General features: G+C 47.0%; 1 protein-coding gene across 1 annotated transcript in view; it reads right to left on the bottom strand.

Annotated features, from left to right (window-relative positions):
• LOC127003491 (protein patched-like) overlaps window positions 1–16823 on the bottom strand; it is a 96445-nt gene extending 79622 nt beyond the window's left edge. Inside the window, exons 1-2 of the mRNA XM_050870246.1 lie at window positions 16473–16823; window positions 12181–12373 (exon numbers count right to left, since the gene is read on the bottom strand). Of these exons, the coding sequence (XP_050726203.1) occupies window positions 12181–12373; window positions 16473–16607 (328 nt within the window). The 5' untranslated portion in view covers window positions 16608–16823. The remainder of the gene's footprint in view (window positions 1–12180; window positions 12374–16472) is intronic.
• Between the last annotated feature and the right edge of the window lie 575 nt (window positions 16824–17398).

Here is a 17398-nt window from a genome sequence, read left to right as displayed (position 1 = left end):
TGTTCTCCTCCTCCTCCTCCTCATGCAGTCCATTCAAGAAGGTTACTTGCACCTGGAGGAGGAGGAGGAGGAGGAAGAGGAGGAGGAGGAGGTGGAGGACAGGTTATAAAATCAAGGAAGGGAGTTATCATCGCTAGTTATCAGAGTGAGTTTATGAAGAGTTGAGGTGTTGGGAGGGCCGCAGGGGAGGAGGAGGAGGAGGGGAAGAAGGAGGGAGGAGGAGGGAGGAGCACCAGCAAGAAGAGGAGGAAGAGAAGGAGGAGGGGCTCTGTTGCACACCTCCACCCCTTCTTCCTCCTCCTCCTCCTCCTTCTGCCTCATTAACATCTCCCAATACCTCGGCACCTCATAAAGACTTCGCCACCTGCTACTTCCTGTGTGTGTGTGTGTGTGTGTGTGTACGCCTCTCTGTACGCATCTGAGGTCACTTGTTACGTACACACGAGGAAGAAGGGAGAGAAAGAGAGAGAAAAAGCAGGTCTTCTCCTCCTCCTCCACTTCCTTCTCCTTTTTCTATTTTTTCTTTTCTCTTTTACTTCTTTTTCTTTTGTGTTTTTTGTCTGTTCTCCCGTTTATCAAGTTTCCCTTTTTGTCTCCTACACTTTCCCCTCCTCCTCCTTCTTTCCTTTTCTTCTTCACTTATCTTTTTCTTTTTGTTGTTTTTTGTCTTGTCCTGTTTATCAAGCTTCCCTTTTTGCCTCCTACACTTTCCCCTCCTCCTCCTTCTTTACTTTTCTTCTTCAATATTCTTTTTCTTTTTGTTATTTTTTGTCTTGTCCCGTTTATCAATCTTCCCTTTTTGCCCTATTTGCTTACTTCTTCCCTTCCTTCCTTGCCCTTACTTGGTTATCCCAGTTCCTTCCTTCCTTCCTTCCTTCCTTCCTTCCTTCCTTCCTTCACCAAAGTTTAATACCAGTCCCCTTCCTTCATTTCCTATCCCTGCTAAACCTTTACCATAGTGTCCTTTCTCATTTCTTTCCTTCCCTTGTCAAAGCTTACCATAGACTTCTCTCCATCCTTTCTTCCTTCCTTACCTTGTCAAACTATATCACAGACTCCTTCCTTCCTTCCCTTTCCTTCCTTTCCCTACCAAACCTTACCACAAACTTTCTTCCTTCCTTACCTTTCCCTACCAAACCTTACCACAGACTTTCTTCCTTCCTTCCCTTTCCTTCCTTTCCCTGCCAAACCTCACCAAAACCTCTTCTTTCCTTCCTTCCTTCCTTACCTTTTCTTCCTTTCCCAACCAAACCTTACCAAAAACTTTCTTCTTTCCTTTCTTCTTTCCTCAGTCCCTTTCCTTCCCCTTCCAAAGCCTACATCCTCTCCCTCCTTGTCAGTCTCCCCTCCTCCCTACTCCCCTCTCCCCCTCTGCCACCACCACAACCTCCCCTCCTTCCAACCATCACGTCCTCCCCACAACCCTCCCTCCCTCACCACAACTCTCTCTCCCTCCTCCCCTTCCTCTTCCCCACAGCTCTCCCCTCCCTGTCTCGCTCTCCCTCTGCCTCCCCCCCCCCCCCCCATTACCACAACTCCTTCCCCTGCCTCCTCCTCTCCCTTTTCCCCCCTCCCACCCCTCACGTTCTCCCTCACCGCAGCCTCTGAGGGCGGAAACCAATTCGATATTATCTGTTATATGATACTGATCAGGGCTCCTCTTAACCCCCCACACCCTTCCTCTTTCCTCTTCTCCTCTTCCCGTCCCTCTCCTTTTCCTTTTCCTCTTCTAGACCTCTCTTTCTCAAGCTCTTTTTCTCTCTTTCCTTTAGTGGTGTATGGGAGGAGAGGGGACGGGAGAGGAGGGAGAGCAAGAGGGGAAGGGAGGGGAAGGGAAGGGAGAGGAGGGAGAGGAAGATGGGAAGGGAGGAGATGGGAAGGGAGAGGAAGAAGGGGAAGAGGGGAAGGGAGGGGAAGGGAAAGGGAAGACAAGGAGTTGGATATCACTTCCTGGGAGTTAATTCACACAAAGATTAACCGGAAAGAGAGAGAGAGAGAGAGAGAGAGAGAGAGAGAGAGAGAGAGAGAGAAATGGTATGTGCTAGAAAGCTAATCTGAACACGTGGCCGCACACACACACACACACACACACACACACACACACACACACACCTGTCCGTCGCGTCCTTTCTCCCGTGTCGAGGTAAGAGGCCACACACCTTGACAACATTAGACCCCACCCCTCTCTCTCTCTCTCTCTCTCTGAATCACCTGAAGAAGGGTTCCGATGTAAACAAGATTAGGTCATTGTCTCTTCTTGCTTGCACGCACACACACACACACACACACACACACACACACACACACACACACACACACACGCGTACAAACACACATTATCTCACACTTTCCTCCCTCCCAAACTCACGCCTCTCTCCTCTCTCTCCCTCTTTCTTTCCTCCCCAAGCCCTCACCTCCCTCCTCTCTCTCTCTCTCTCTCTCTCTCTCGTCAGCACAGAAGACAGAGGAGACCACCCAGGTGTCTCTGCTGCCATGCCAAAACGCTCTCGGCGCAGGACAGTGCCAAGCCACGCTCTGAGAGGAGGTGGCGCTCCCATAGCAGTAGTGGTAGTAGTAGTAGTAGTAGTAGTAGTAGTAGTAGTAGTAGTAGTGGTGGTGGTGGTGGTAGTGGTGGTGGGGTTGGGGTGGTGGTAGTGGTGGTGATGGTGATGGTAGTAGTTAGTAGTAGTAGTAGTAGTAGTAGTAGTAGTAGTAGTAGTAGTAGAAGAAGAAGAAGAAGAAGAAGAAGAAGAAGAAGAAGAAAGAGGAAACAAAACACAAACACAACAAGGACAAGAAATTAACAAAAAACACAAATAAAACAAAAGACACAAAAACAACAACGAAGTACAAACAAAACAAAACAAAACAAGGAAAGTGAAAGAAGAAGAGAAGAAGAGAAAGAGGAGAAACCAGGAGAACAAGACAACTAAGACGGAGGTTGAAGTTGAAAATTAGTGAAGGAAATCAAGATCTTAAAACGGAGTGAAGAGGGAAATTTATATTGGAGTTAAAATTAAGGAACAGATGATCAAAGAGGAACGACTTAATGGAGGAATTTAGCGAAGGGTGAGGTATGAAGGGGGAGGAGGGGAAGGAAGGGGAAGGAGGGGAAGGGGGAGGAGGAGAAGGGGAGGAATGATGGGAGCTCAGGATAAAAACTAAATGAGGTGGAGAGAAGAAGTAAAAAGAGAAAGGAAAGGAAAGGAGAAAAAGGAGGAGGAGGAAGAATATAAGAGAAGGAAAGGGAAGGGGAAGGAAAGGAAGGGGAGGAGGTGGAGAAAGGAAAGGGAGAAAAGGAGGAGGAGGAAGAATATAAGAGAAACATGGAAACGCATGTTTCTCTTATATTCTTCCTCCTCCTCCTTTTTCTCCTTTCCTTTCCTTTCTCCTTTTACTTCTCCTCTCCACCTCATTTAGGGAAGGGGAAGGAAAGGAAGGGGAGGAATGATGAGGGTTCAGGATAAAAAAAAAAAGAGATGGGAGAGAAGAAATAAAAGGAGAAGGGAAAGGAAAGGAGAAAAAGGAGGAGGAGAAAGAGTATAAGGGAAGGGAAATGGGAGAGAGGGAAGATAAAGGGTAGGAAATAAAGGGAAATGAAAAGATGGAGAAAAGGAGAAGGAAAAGTATAAGGGAAGGAAAATAGGGAATAGGGAAGAAAAGGGAAACGAAATAGGACTAAGAAGAAAGGAAGAACTAGTCGTAGGGAAAAGGAGGAAAGGAGAATAAGGGGATAAGAAAAGAGATGAAAAAGAGAAGAGTGAAAAGAAGAGAGGAGGAGAGAAAAAATAAGTAGAAAAGGAAGAACAACATAGAGAAAGGGGGATAGAAGAGAGAAGGGAGAGAAAGAGAAGAGAAAAAAAAGAAAACAGTGAAAAGAATGAACAGTATATAGAGAAAGGGAGATAAAAGAGGAGAGAAAGAAAGAGAAAAGAGGGGAGGAGAAAAGGGAGAAAACATGACTGAGGAGAGAAGAAGAAATGATACAGAGAAGGGAAGAGAGAGAGGGAGAGAGAGAAGGAGGGAGGTAAAGAAGATGGAGAGAAGATAGGGAGGAGAAAGGGGAGATAAAAAACTTGAGGGGAGGCAAATTAGGGGAATGAGAGAGAGAGAGAGAGAGAGAGAGAGAGAGAGAGAGAGAGAGAGAGAGAGAGAGAGAGAGAGAGAGAGAGAGAGAGAGAGAGAGCAATCTTTATTCAACATGGAGAGAAAGAGAGAGAGGGAGATGACTTGGCACTGAGAGAGAGAGAGAGAGAGAGAGAGAGAGAGAGAGAGAGAGAGAGAGAGAGAGAGAGAGAGAGAGAGAGAGAGAGAGAGAGAGAGAGAGAGAGAGAGAGAGAGAGAGAGAGAGAGATCAGAGGCTTATAAATTATTGCAAACGATAGAGAGAAGTAAATATAAACATTGCTAATAATGAGAAATAAAGAGGAAGAAGAAGAAGAAGAAGAGAAACAAGACTAAGAGAGAAAGAAACAAACAATAGACATCACAAGAAAGAAAAAAAATATATAAAAAAAATGAAATCACCACCACCATCACCATCACCACCACCACCACCATCACCACTAGAAGGAGAAGGATGTCATGTTCTCTTCCCTAGTCAGTCACCTTCACACGACACTATCAAACACCCCCTCCCCCTTCCCCCCCTCCCCCCCCTCACCATCACCACCACCAAAATTAAAGCAAGAAGTGGTTCTGTTACGCCCGTGAATTTAATCTTGGACCCTCGTAGGACTCTGCTGATTGGGGGTGATGAGAAGAATCCTACTTTCCTTGTGGGTTTAGGATACGTTAAGGACTCCCCCCCTCCCTCTGTCTTCTCCCCTCCCATCCCTTCCCCTCTTTCCTCTCCTCCCATATGTAAGGATGCTGTAGAAGGATGAGTCGAAGGATGCGAAGGAGGAGGATAAGGAGGAGGAAGGAGAGGATGGTGAGGAAGAGAAGAGAAGGGAGAGAAAGATGATAATGGTAGTGGATTTAACTGAAGAAGAAGAAGATGAAGAAGAAAACAAGAACAATAACAAAAAACATCAACAACAATAAATGAAAGAAGAAGAAAAGAAAAAAAGAAAAAGAAAGGAAGAAGAAAAAGCAAACTAAGAACATGAACACGATAACAACAACAACAACAACGACGACGGAGACAAAGATGAAGAACGAGCAAGAGGAGGAGGAGGAAGAGGAGGAGGAGGAGGAAGAGGAGGAGGAGGAGGAGGGGAAGAGCACTCCCTCCACCCATTTGTAGCACATTCTCATAAACACAAGATTAGGGATGTGTCTTCAAATATGCGCCCCCTCCTCTTCCTCCTCCTCCCCCCCCCTCCTCCTCCTCCTCCTCCTCTCACACAGGCCATTATGCAAAAGAGACGAGGAAGACGCCGGCGACTCATCAACATTTATACACAAACATACGAACACACGAATCTTATTGCATCGCTGTATGTGAAAGTATAAACACCTCCTCCTCCTCTTCCTCTTCCTCTTCCTCTTCCTCCTCTTCTTCCTTCTTCACCTTGGGGTTTTAATCCTAATATACGCTACAAACACAATTCTTGTTCCTCATCCTCTTCTTCCTTCTTTTTCTACTTCTTCCTCCTCCTCTTCTTTCACCTCTTCTTCCTTCTTCTCTTTGGGGTTTTAATCCTAATATACGCTACAACCACAATTCTTTTTCTTCTTCTTCCCCTTCTTCTTCTCCTCCTCCTCTTTTTCTTCTTCTTCCTTCTTCTCTTTGGGGTTTTAATCCTAATATACGCTACAACCACAATTCTTCTTCTTCTTCTTCCCCTTCTTCTTCTTTTTCTTCTTCTTCTCCTCCTCCTCTTTTTCTTCTTCCTTCTTCTCTTTCTCTTTGGGGTTTTAATCCTAATATACGCTACAACCACAATTCTTTTTCTTCTTCTTCCCCTTCTTCTTCTTCCTCTTCCTCCTCCTTCTCCTCCTCCTCCTCTTTCTCTTCTTCTTCCTTCTTCTCTTTGGGGTTTTAATCCTAATATACACTAAACGCAATTCTTCTTCTTCTTCTTCCTTTTCTATCTACCCAAAGTCTCTCTCTTCTCCACATTCTCCACCTCCCTTTCTCCATATGCTTCTCTTTACCTCCTCCTCCTCCTCCTCCTCCGTCAGGGCTTCAAAGGGACGCGCGCGCACCTTTTTGCAACCAATTAGATCTGCGGGGCGCGGGTGGTGGCGGAGTGGCGCGCTGTGGCTCGAATCAATTTATTGTGAATAATGGCGTTGAGAGGTTCTTTTGTGAGGGGAGGGTTCTTCTTGGGGAAGGGGGGGGTGTGTGTGTGTGTGTGTGTGTGTGTGTGTGTGTGTGTGTGTGTGTGTGTGTCGCCCCTTGCCTCCTCCTCCTCCTCCTCCTCCTTCTCGTTCTCCTCCTTTCATCTTCTTTCTCCCTTTCTTTTCTAAGTCTCTGTTTCTTCTCCCTGTTCTCTCTTCTCTTATCTCCCTTCACTCCCTCTCCCCTTTTCACCCTTGGAAGAAGAAGAAGAAGAAGAAGAAGAAGAAGAAGAGGGACAAATGGTATAAACAGGCTTTGGAAACATGTATAGAAGATGGGAGGAGAGAAGGAAGAAGAAGAAGGGAAGGATGCAAGGGCGGAAAGGAAAGGGTAAGAAGATAGGAAGGAAGTGAAGGGGGCGTTGAAAGGGATGTTGAGGGGGAATAAATGGGCTAGGGGTGAAGGGTCGTAGATGAGAGGGTTGTGCTAATGAGATGGGGCAGGAAGGAAGGGAAGGAAGGGAAGGGGTGGTGACGATGCCCATCAACACGAACCCGCTGGAAGAGGATAAAGACGACCAAAGAAGGAGGAAGAGAAGAAGGAGAAGGATAGAGGGAGAAGGAGAGTAAGGTGAAGAAAGTGAAGGAGAAATGAGAGAAGAGAAAGGAAGAAAGAGAATGGGGTGGGAAGAGAAACAAAGGAGATATCAGAGGAAGGGAAAGGAGAAGGAGGAAGAGGAGGAGGAGGAAGAGAAAGAAGGAGGAGAATACTGGAGGGAAAGTAAGGTGAAGTAAGGAGAGAAGGAGTAATTAGAGAAAAGAAAGAAAGAAAGAGAGGAGATATGAGACGGAGGGAAAGGAGAAGGAGGAAGAGGAGGAGGAGGAGGAAGAGAAAGAAGAAGGAGGAGAATACTGGAGGGAAAGTAAGGTGAAGTAAGGAGAGAAGGAGTAATCAGAGAAGAGAAAGGAAGAAAGAGAGGAGATATCAGAGGAAGGGAAAGGAGAAGGAGGAGGAAGAAGAGGAGGAGGAGGGAGAGAAGAAACGATAGTAAAAAAGTGGGATAAAAAGAAGAGGAAGAAAGTAATTAGGAAACAGGAAAAGACGAAAACAGTAAAAAAAACATGAGAAAAAAAGGAAAAGATCGTTAAAAAGTGAACATTAAGAAGGAAGAGAAGAAGAAAAAAAGAACACAGTAGAAAATGAGAGAAAATAAAAGGAACCAAGAAGAAAACGTAGAACAGGAACAAGAAAAAGAACAAAAACAAAACAAAAACAACAAAAACAGACATAGCAAAACAAAACCAGTGAAGAAAAGAAGAAAAAAAACAATATACCGAAAACAAAAACAAACAAAAATAGACACAGCAAAACAAAACAAGTGAAGAAAAGAAGAAAAAAAACAATACACCGAAAACAAAAACAAACAAAAATAGACACAGCAAAACAAAACAAGTGAAGAAAAGAAGAAAAAAAAACAATATACCGAAAACAAAAACAAACAAAAATAGACATAGCAAAACAAAACCAGTGAAGAAAAGAAGAAAAAAAACAATACACCGAAAACAAAAACAAACAAAAATAGACACAGCAAAACAAAACAAGTGAAGAAGAAAAAAAAAACAATATCCCAAAAACAAAAAAACAAAAAAATACATCAACCAGCTCAGACTATAAGCGCCATAATAAACAAGAAGTATAGACGCGGTAAACCAGGTGAAGGTGTCAAGGTCTGGCTCATCACACTGTTACCTGGAGGAGTGAAAATGACGAGGTGAGGAGCGCGAGATTGCTGTCTTTACCTGTGTGGTGGTGGTGGTGGTGCGCGGAGCCTGGTTTTTGCTGGGCGCTGGTGGTAGTGGTGATGGCAGTGGTGGTGGTGAGGGGTATATTAGCGGTGGTGGTAGTGGTGGTGATGAGAATATTGGTGGTTTTAGTGTTGGTCGTAGTGGTGGTGATGGTGGTTGACGTAGTGGTGGTGGTAGTAGTGGAGGTATTGAAGGTGGTGAAGAGCTGATTATGAGGGGCTCAGAAAACACCTTGAGGAGGTAAATTGGGAAACCTTAGGGCTGGATGAGGGCCAGATCTCAGGGCTGGAACCGGAAAGACAGGGGAACCATGTAGAAATGACCTACAATAATTTAGTTAGAGAAATTGCAGAGGGTCAGAGACAGCATATCCCTTACCAAGCACGTAGGAAGGAAAATAACGACCCCAAATGGATGACCCGCAGACTCAAGCATGAAATAGGCTTGAAGAGAGGAATTTATAGGAAAATAAAGAACGGAGAAATCCACCTCAGGGGTAGGTATGTTGAGCTAGCCAGGTCGTTGAAGTAGAACACCCGCCTAGCTAAAAGAAATTATGAGATTAGGGTAGCCAACGAGGCCTAGAGCGATCCCAAGGGCTTCTTCAAATTGTACAGAACGAAAACAAGGATACAGAATTGGACCGTTGAAAACAAACACGGGCGAGCTCGTTGAGAATGGAGAAGATATGAGTCAAATGATAAATGACTATTTCCTCTCAGTTTTCACGCAGGAAAATCTAACAACCATTCCGGAGAGAGTTCAGGTATACGAGGGCGAAGAGAACGACAAGTTCAGGGATGTGATCATCACTAGTAGTCCAGGATGAGATTGGTAGGTTGAAGAAAAACAAATCGCTGGGCCCTGACGAAGTATTCCCAAGGGTTCTGAAAGAGTGCAAGGAGGTCCTTAGTGGCCCTCTTACCGATATCTTTAAGATGTCGATAAATTCTGGGTATGTGCCCAATCAATGGAAAGTAGCTAATGTGACCCCGATTTTCAAAAAGGGAGACAAGTCAGCCACCTCAAACTATCGCCCAATTAGCTTAACATCAGTTGTGGGAAAGATGTTAGAGTCGATTATAGCCAGGAGCATTCGGGACCATCTAGAAAAGCATAATTTAATTCATGACTCACAACATGGGTTCACAAAGGGTAGGTCTTGCCTTACTAACCTGTTGTCCTTCTACACTAAAGTAATCGAGGCGGTGGACAGAGATGAAAACTATGACATATTATATCTAGATTTCAGTAAAGCGTTCGACAAAGTCCCTCATCACCGGCTATTACTAAAATTACAGGCTCACGGCGTAGATGGGAAAGTTTTGAGCTGGATCAGGGCGTGGCTTAGTGGTAGGAAGCAGAGAGTGCAAATCAATGGTAAGAAATCTGAATGGGGCAGTGTTACGAGTGGAGTCCCACAGGGGTCGGTGCTGGGTCCTCTGCTTTTTATTATTTACATCAATGACTTGGACACAGGAATCAGTAGCGATGTCAGTAAGTTCGCAGATGATACCAAGATCGGTAGAGTAATCCAATCAGACAGCGACGCTACCGTTCTCCAGGATGAGCTTGACAGACTATATGATTGGGCGAGGAAGTGGCAGATGGAATTCAATGTCGTGAAGTGTAGCATTTTGAGTGTAGGTAGGAATAACCCCTTACACAATTACTCCTTAAATGACACTCCTCTAAGCAGGTCTGGGCGGGAGAGAGACTTAGGAGTCCTAGTGAGCGCTGACCTCCGTCCTAGGGCTCAATGCATTCAGGCTAAAATCGGGCAAACAGAGTACTAGGTTTCATCTCAAGGAGCGTGAGCAATAGGAGCGCTGAAGTCATCCTCAAACTTTACTTAGCACTAGTTCGACCTCATCTCGATTATGCAGTTCAGTTCTGGTCCCCCTATTATAGAATGGATATCAAGATGTTAGAATCTGTACAGAGGAGGATGACGAAGATGATTCAGGGGGTGAGGAACTTGCCTTATGAAGACAGGCTAAAGCAGTTAAATCTACACTCTCTAGAAAGGCGAAGGGTGCGAGGAGACTTGATCGAAGTTTATAAATGGATGAAGGGATTTAATAAAGGGGATGTCAATAAAATTTTGAGAGTGAAAGAGCCAGGTAGGACGCGTGGAAATGGTTTTAAGTTAGACAAATTCAGATTCAACAAAGACATAGGCAAGAATTGGTTCACTAATAGAGTGGTGGACGAATGGAACAGGCTTGGGAGCCATGTTGTGGGTGCCAATACCATAGATACATTCAAGAAGAGGTTAGATAAAGCCATGGATGGTGAGGTAAGGTGGGGTTGAGTGTACAGGAGCTGCCTTGTATAGGCCAACCGGCCTCTTGCAGACTCCTTACGTTCTTATGTTCTTATGTTCTTATGAATATTGGTAGTGGTGATGGTGGTGGTGGTGATGGTGGTGGTGGTGATGGTGGTTGAGGTAGTGATGGTGGTGGTGGGTGGAGGTATTGAAGGTGATGGTGAAGGTGGAGATGAGAATATTGGTAGTGGTGATGGTGGTGGTGATGGTAGTGGTGATGGTGGTGATGATGGTAGTAGTGGTGGTGGTGGTGGTGGTTACAATAGCGATAAGAAAAGTTAAGTAAAGTAAATGATGATGGTGGTGGTGATGACAGTGGTGATATCGAAGTGGTGATGAGAATATTGGGAGTGGTGATGGTGGTGGTGATTGTGGTGGTGGTGGTGATGATGGTGATTACAATAGCGATAAGTAAAGTGAATGGTGATGGTGGTGGTGATGATGGTGGTGATGATATCGAAGTGGTGATGAAGTGGTTATCTGTGCAACATTTTCCTTCACGTTTATCATCACTCCCCGTTCAACGATTATTATTCTTTTATCTGTCAAACGTGTCTACAAAACGAACTTACTTAATTAACCTCTATTTTCAACGCTCTTACAAAACGACTATATCAACCGGCCTCTTGCAGACTCCTTACGTTCTTATGTTCTTATATTTGTCACATTCATCCATAAAAATCATCTTACTTCCACTCTCCTTCCTATCTTCTAACCCTTCCTTTCAGCCATTCCATCCTTCCCTTCCTCTTCCTTTTCTCATCTTCTTCCTCCTCTCCTCCCATCTTCTATGCATGTGTTCGAAGCCTGTTTATACCATTTTCCCTCTTCTATCTTCTTCTTTTTCTTCTTCTTCTCTAGACTCGGTTTCCTACTTCCATTTACTTAAACTTTACGCATTCTAAGTTTGCTTCCTGTATACTTATTCGCTACTTTTCCAGCTACTTTTAAGACTGCTACTTTTAATTACTAGTAGTCTACTTTTAACACTATTCTGGGTTCGTTCTTCGTCGCTACCTTATATATATTTTTAGACCGGATTCTGCCGAGAAGTGAAGTTGACAGCTTTTATCAGCATCACATAGCTTTACAACACGCTAGGCTGACCTCTCTCTCTCTCTCTCTCTCTCTCTCTCTCTCTCTCTCTCTTCGTCCCCTCAGCCAGACCCACAAGTTCTAGAGTGCCTTCCTGTGTGTGTGTGTGTGTGTGTTGCAGGCTTAATGAGCGACAAGACGAGATAAGGAGGAAAGTTAGTGGGGTGGATTATCAAGACCACCCTCCGTTCCACCGATCCCTTCCACACCCCTTCCACCTTCTCTCCCTCTTCCCCTTCCACCTCACTTGCCACCCATAGCCACACAAATAGCTCGAAATTTAAGCTTACATCCCGCCCAGAGCTTATATTACCACTGTTCTTAATTTTAATGTCGCCTTATAACAAAACGAACAAAAAAACTTCACGTGTTCTTAATTAAATCTCCTACTTCACCTGCTGCCTTAATTAAACACAAAAATGCCCTTCACTCAGTTTGCCTTACACCCGAAGCTTCTATTCTTAACTTCAATCCTACGGTATTTTATAAGAAACAAATTACCTATACTTATTTTAGCATAACTCCACTTTCCACCTCACCTGTCACGCTTAATTCCACACAAAAAGCTCCAAATTCAAGCTTACTTTCCACCCAAAGCGTTCTATTCAATCCTGCTTCAAAGGAAAAAAAAATCACTTATACCAAATTTGGCATAACAGCTCCACCTTCCACCTCACCTGTCACGCTTAATTCCACATAAAAAGCTCCAAATTCAAGCTTACCTTCCACCCAAAGCTTCTCGACGTCGGTGAGCAGCGTCGCACTCTTGAGGCCGACGCAGAAGGTGGCGAGGACGAGGAGCGCCACGAAGAGCACCTTGCCCGCGTGTTTGTGGCTGAAGAGGCCGAGCTGCAGGAGCTGAACCTGCAGCTTAGTCCGCACCCACAGGGCCGCCCGGCTACCCGTCGCCCGCCCCTGCAGGAGGAAGGAACAAAGGGTGAGGAACAGGGCAATGGTGCACGGGGTATTAAAAGTGGAATGTGATTAAACTTGGTACGTAAAAGAGAATGATATGAAAACTAACGATGATGAAAAATATGATGTGCTGAAAGAAATATTGAAAAAGAGTTTTGGGCATTTGTAGAGATAGTTTTATGACCCTTTTGGCAGGTTGATCATTCTTTTGTACCGTGATATTTTTTTTTTTTTTTTTTTACGTCAACGCCTAAGGGCCGGTAGGCTTGCTTGAGGGGCCTAGATGGTAGTCGGCCCCAGCCCATCATGGCGCAGGCAAGTGTTTATAGTGTCGCCATCTTTTCTTGGCTCATGCTGCCCCTGCCCCCCGGAACTCGTTCTTGATTCACTTGGACGGTTTCCTCTAGAGTCCGGGTTGATGGGTGGTCTTCAGGACAGCATGTGGGTAGTTTTAAGCCACTCGGCGGTGACTGAAAAACCCGAGGTGGTAGCGTGGGGATTCGAACTCGCGTCGTCCATTACGCGGTGAATGTGGGCCCAGCACGCTACCACTCAGCCACCGCCGAATGTACAAAAGCACTCATTACGACACGATTGATATCCTTTTCGGCCTTTGTAAATAGTTGATGGGAGGGATAGAAGCGTTACCGACCTAAGAGCTGACGTTAAGCTGTTAAGGATTCGTTGAGAGATACACAAAGCTATACACTCAAAGGTTCGCTGAGAGACATAAGAACCAAACAAAAAGATAGAGAGATAAATTAGAAAGAGGCAAAAGGCGTGACCACACACACACACACACACACACACACACACACACACACACACACACAATGAAACAAGGCCAATAAATATATGTAACGATGTGAAGCTTTTAACGAAGGGAACTTAAGACAGAAAATAGTGCAGCTTACGTTTTTTTTTCTTTTCTTTACGGACTGACTTCTTGCGACCTTTGTAAATAAGCAAAGAAATAAAACTTAATTAACGAGAACTTGAATAGATGATCATTGAACTTGTTAGCTACGTTTTCTTTCTCTTTTATTTTTGAGGGGGGGTTATTTATTTTGGCTTTCTCTTGTTCTTTTTTTCCTCCTCCTCCTCCTCCTTCCCTTTCCTCTTACTGTTTTCCTCTTCCTTCACACCTCATCTCCCTCTTCCTTAGCAACCTCTCTCTCTCTCTCTCTCTCTCTCTCTCTCTCTCTCTCTCTCTCTCTCTCTCTCTCTCTCTCTCTCTCTCTCTCTCTCTCTCTCTCTCTCTCTCTCTCTATGATAATTACTGTAAGTCTCCATCATCAGGGATCGACGCTCCCCCTGCCACCCCCAACCCCCCCTTCCTCCTCCTCCTCCTCTTCCTCCTCCTTACAAGCAAAAACCATAGAGACCACCTTTAAATCTCTCTCTCTCTCTCTCTCTCTAATTACCCCCCGTAGCGTCTTTGTTCTTGCAGTGGTGGAGGTGGTGGTGGTGGTGGAGGTGGTAGTGATAATATTTGTGGTGGTGATAATGACTGTTGGTGTTGAGGGTGGTGGTGGTGGTGGTGGTGGTGAAGGTGGTGGTGGTGGTGGTATTATGGCTAGACTCTTGATAAATTCTGTTAATCCCTCGAATTTTTCACTTCCCACGTCTTCTCTCTCTCTCTTACCAAAGCATTTCAGTCTGACGCTAAAGTAAGGGAAGGAAAAATAATAAAAATAAGAGAAATAAGAGGAGGAAAAATAATAAAATACGAAAAATAAGAAAATAACATAAGAAAAATAAAAAAAATAAGAAGAAAAATAAGATAGAAAAGAGAGAAGAGAGAAGAATCATGAAAGAATAATGTGAAAAGAAGAAGAAGAAGAAGAAGAGTAACAAAGAGGAAGAAAAAGATGAAAGAAAGAGGATGAAAGATCAAACGGGAGAATAAACTGAGGAAGCGGAAGTAGAAGAGGAGGAAGAGGAGGAGGAGGAGGAGGAGGAGGAGGAGGGAGAAGCACACATACTCGTTAAGTAAGGAAATGGAGATGAGATAAATGTAAATAAAGAGACAAAATTAAAAACAAATAAAAAAGGAAAACCAGGGAATAAAGAAACAAGGAATAAAGAGAAATAGATAAAGATAAAAGAAATCAAGAAAATAAATAAAAAAAACAAGATAAAGATGAAACGTAAAAACAAACACGAAAAAATATGAACTGAGAGAGAGAGAGAGAGAGAGAGAGAGAGAGAGAGAGAGAGAGAGAGAGAGAGAGAGAGAGAGAGAGTGTTTGGTCCTCTCACGAATTTTATAGCAAGCTTACGCCTTCTCCACACACCTGCACGGAGGAGGAGGAGGAGGAGGAGGAAGACTTTAATATGCAAAGATGTCTTCCGTGAACCACTAAATCTATCAACGAGGCGAGCTGGGAGGAGGAGGAGGAGGAGGAGGAGGAGGAGGGTGTCTGTATTTCGAAGGTGAGTGAATATATCTACGGCAGAAAGCTTTACTCTCTCTCTCTCTCTCTCTCTCTCTCTCTCTCTCAAAGCGAAGATGACTCAGAAGTAAAGGAAGTTTTATAAGAATTCTTTTGATCGAGATTCTGATGGTGGTGATGATGATGGTGGTGGAGGAGGAGGAGGAGGAGGAGGAGGAGGAGGAGGAGTAGGAGGAGGAGGAGGAAGAAGAAGTAGGCATATACAAGGAAGGAAAGCAATTCATTGTAAGAAATAGTGAGCAAGGGATTAAAATTACTCTCTCTCTCTCTCTCTCTCTCTCTCTCTCTCTCTCTCTCTCTCTCTCAATGACCTAGACACTTTTCTCTCCCTTGTGCCTAAGTCTACTCTCTCTCTCTCTCTCTCTCTCTCTCTCTCTCTCTCTGTGTGTGTGTGCGTATGTGTGTGTACGTGTGTGTGGTCTTGGTGCAGAGAAGTGGTGATGACTACGCATTGATGAGTCTCTGTCCTCACTCTGGTGGTGATGATGGTGGTGGTGATGGTGGTGATGGTGGCGGTGATAGTAGTGGTATTGATGGTGATGGCAGTACAGGACGCAGTGATGGTGGTGATGGTGATGATAATGGTAATGTTTTGGTGTTGAGTGTTGGTGGTGATGGTGGTGGTGATTGGTGATGAATAATGGCAGTATTGGTGTTGATGTCAGTGATGCCGCTGGAGGAAGGGGAGAAACAGGAGGAGGAGGAAGAGGAGGAGGAGGAGATTAAGGTGAAGATTATGATTAAAGAAGTGAAGGAGGGGGAAGAGGAGGAGGAAGAGGTTAAGGTGAGAGGAGGAGGAGGAAGAAGAGGAGGAAGAGGTTAAGGTGAAATGAAGAGAGGGAGGAAAATAAGCAAGAGGATGAGGTGAAGGAGGAAGAGGAGGAGGAGTGTGAGTAAGAGGAGGAGGCCGTGGCGGTGTAGGGTCTGCCGTGAGTGTGTCGGGGCGGGGCGGGGCGGGGTGGAGGGCCTGGGGGGGGGGGTAAGGAGGCTGGCGGCAACCACACCACAGGACAATAACTCCCCAGGCCTCGTGCGTTTACCTGCCCTCTCTCTCTCTCTCTCTCTCTCTCTCTCTCTCTCTCTCTCTCCCGGACTCGCGGCGCGTGAGTCGTGGGGGGGGGAGGGGTGCGGGGGTGGGGGGGTGCAGGGATCCTCGTCGGCGCCTGAGCGTGAATACTCTGGCCCCAATCAGCGTCTGGCGGCTCCTGAGGGCCCGGCGGGGCGTGTGAGCGGCGGCGGCGGCGTGCCTGAGTGGGGCGAGCGTGAGTGAGGTGTGAGTGTTTGTGTGTGCGAGGTGGTGGCGGGCAGCGGCAGCAGCAGCAGCGGGCCTGGCGCCACAACATACGCCAGCCAGGGAGAGGCATGGAGGGAGGGAGGGAGGGAGGGAGAGTTGCGTGGTGTGGTGGTGGAGGAGGCGGCGGCGGCCACCCTCAGAGCCAAGGGGCGGCGGGCTGTGCTGGTGCTGCTGCTGCACCAAAACTGTGCTGCCGCGGCCCCAGCCCCAGCCCGGACCACCCTGGCGCTGGCGTGCCCCGAGGCGGGCCGCGCGGGAGGCTGCGTGGAGGCCTCGGGGACGCGGGGCAGCTGGGCGGCGGAGCGGAGAGGGATGCACAGCACACGCAGGCGGCCTGGCCGGCACTTACCTTGTTAATATGGGCGAGGGCGGTGCGGGCGTCTGCCCAGCTAGTTCTAGTGCACAAGTCTTCATGCGGGCGGGCCCCGGACGCCCACACACCGCCCTCACCAGCACTTTCTTCGCCTCCCACGGCGATGGCCATGTCACACAACACAATTCACTGGAGAGCCGCGTCGGGAGCGGCCGGTCCTCCGCCGGACACTGTTGGCCAGCACGTTAGAGCACAGGGGGCGGCGGCCCCCATCCCTGCCACATGACACCTGCCACGCTCACTGCACAGCACCCATCACACGGCCCAGCACGACAATCCATCCCACGGGGGCAACATGCGTCTACTAAACGATTTGGCCGCACAACGTTGTCTTGTGCCTCGGCGGCGGGGGCGGAGCGAGCCGCGGCCCCGCCCCTCGCCGCGCCCCATTGGCCCGCCGCCGTCGCCAAGGCAACGGGGCCGCTGGAGTGCGGGCCACCCACATCGCGGCCGCACAAGTGGCACCGCCAGAACCAAGATAATTCCTAAATTGTCGGAGCTGGAAATGAAGGGCGGCCATGAGCGGGGCCCCGGCCACGGCCTCATGGCGGGCCCCGAGCGGCGGGGACGAGGCCTGCACCGTCGCCGCCGCCCTCCGCCCTCCGCCGCCGCCCTGGCCAGGCCAAACTAGAGTCAGCAGGAGGGGGAGGCAGGCCACGTGAGGCGCCCCGGCGGCCCCGCCGCCCCGACCCGATTCACAGAAACTCTGTTATAAGCGTACTTCCTTTTTCCGTAAATATAACGCGCTCATCGCCGCCTGTCAACGACGCCCCCCGCCCCGCCCCCCCAGCCCTCGCCGCCCCGCCACCAGCATGTCCCCGGCCCCGCCGCCTATCGCCGCCTCATCTGCCCCCGAACACATGGCTCGCCGTCATTTAAATTACGGCCGCTGATCTTCCCCC

This window comes from Eriocheir sinensis, chromosome 25, assembly GCF_024679095.1.
Source record: "Eriocheir sinensis breed Jianghai 21 chromosome 25, ASM2467909v1, whole genome shotgun sequence".
NCBI classification, from domain to species: domain Eukaryota; kingdom Metazoa; phylum Arthropoda; class Malacostraca; order Decapoda; family Varunidae; genus Eriocheir; species Eriocheir sinensis.
This window is presented reverse-complemented; position numbering and strand designations above follow the sequence as displayed.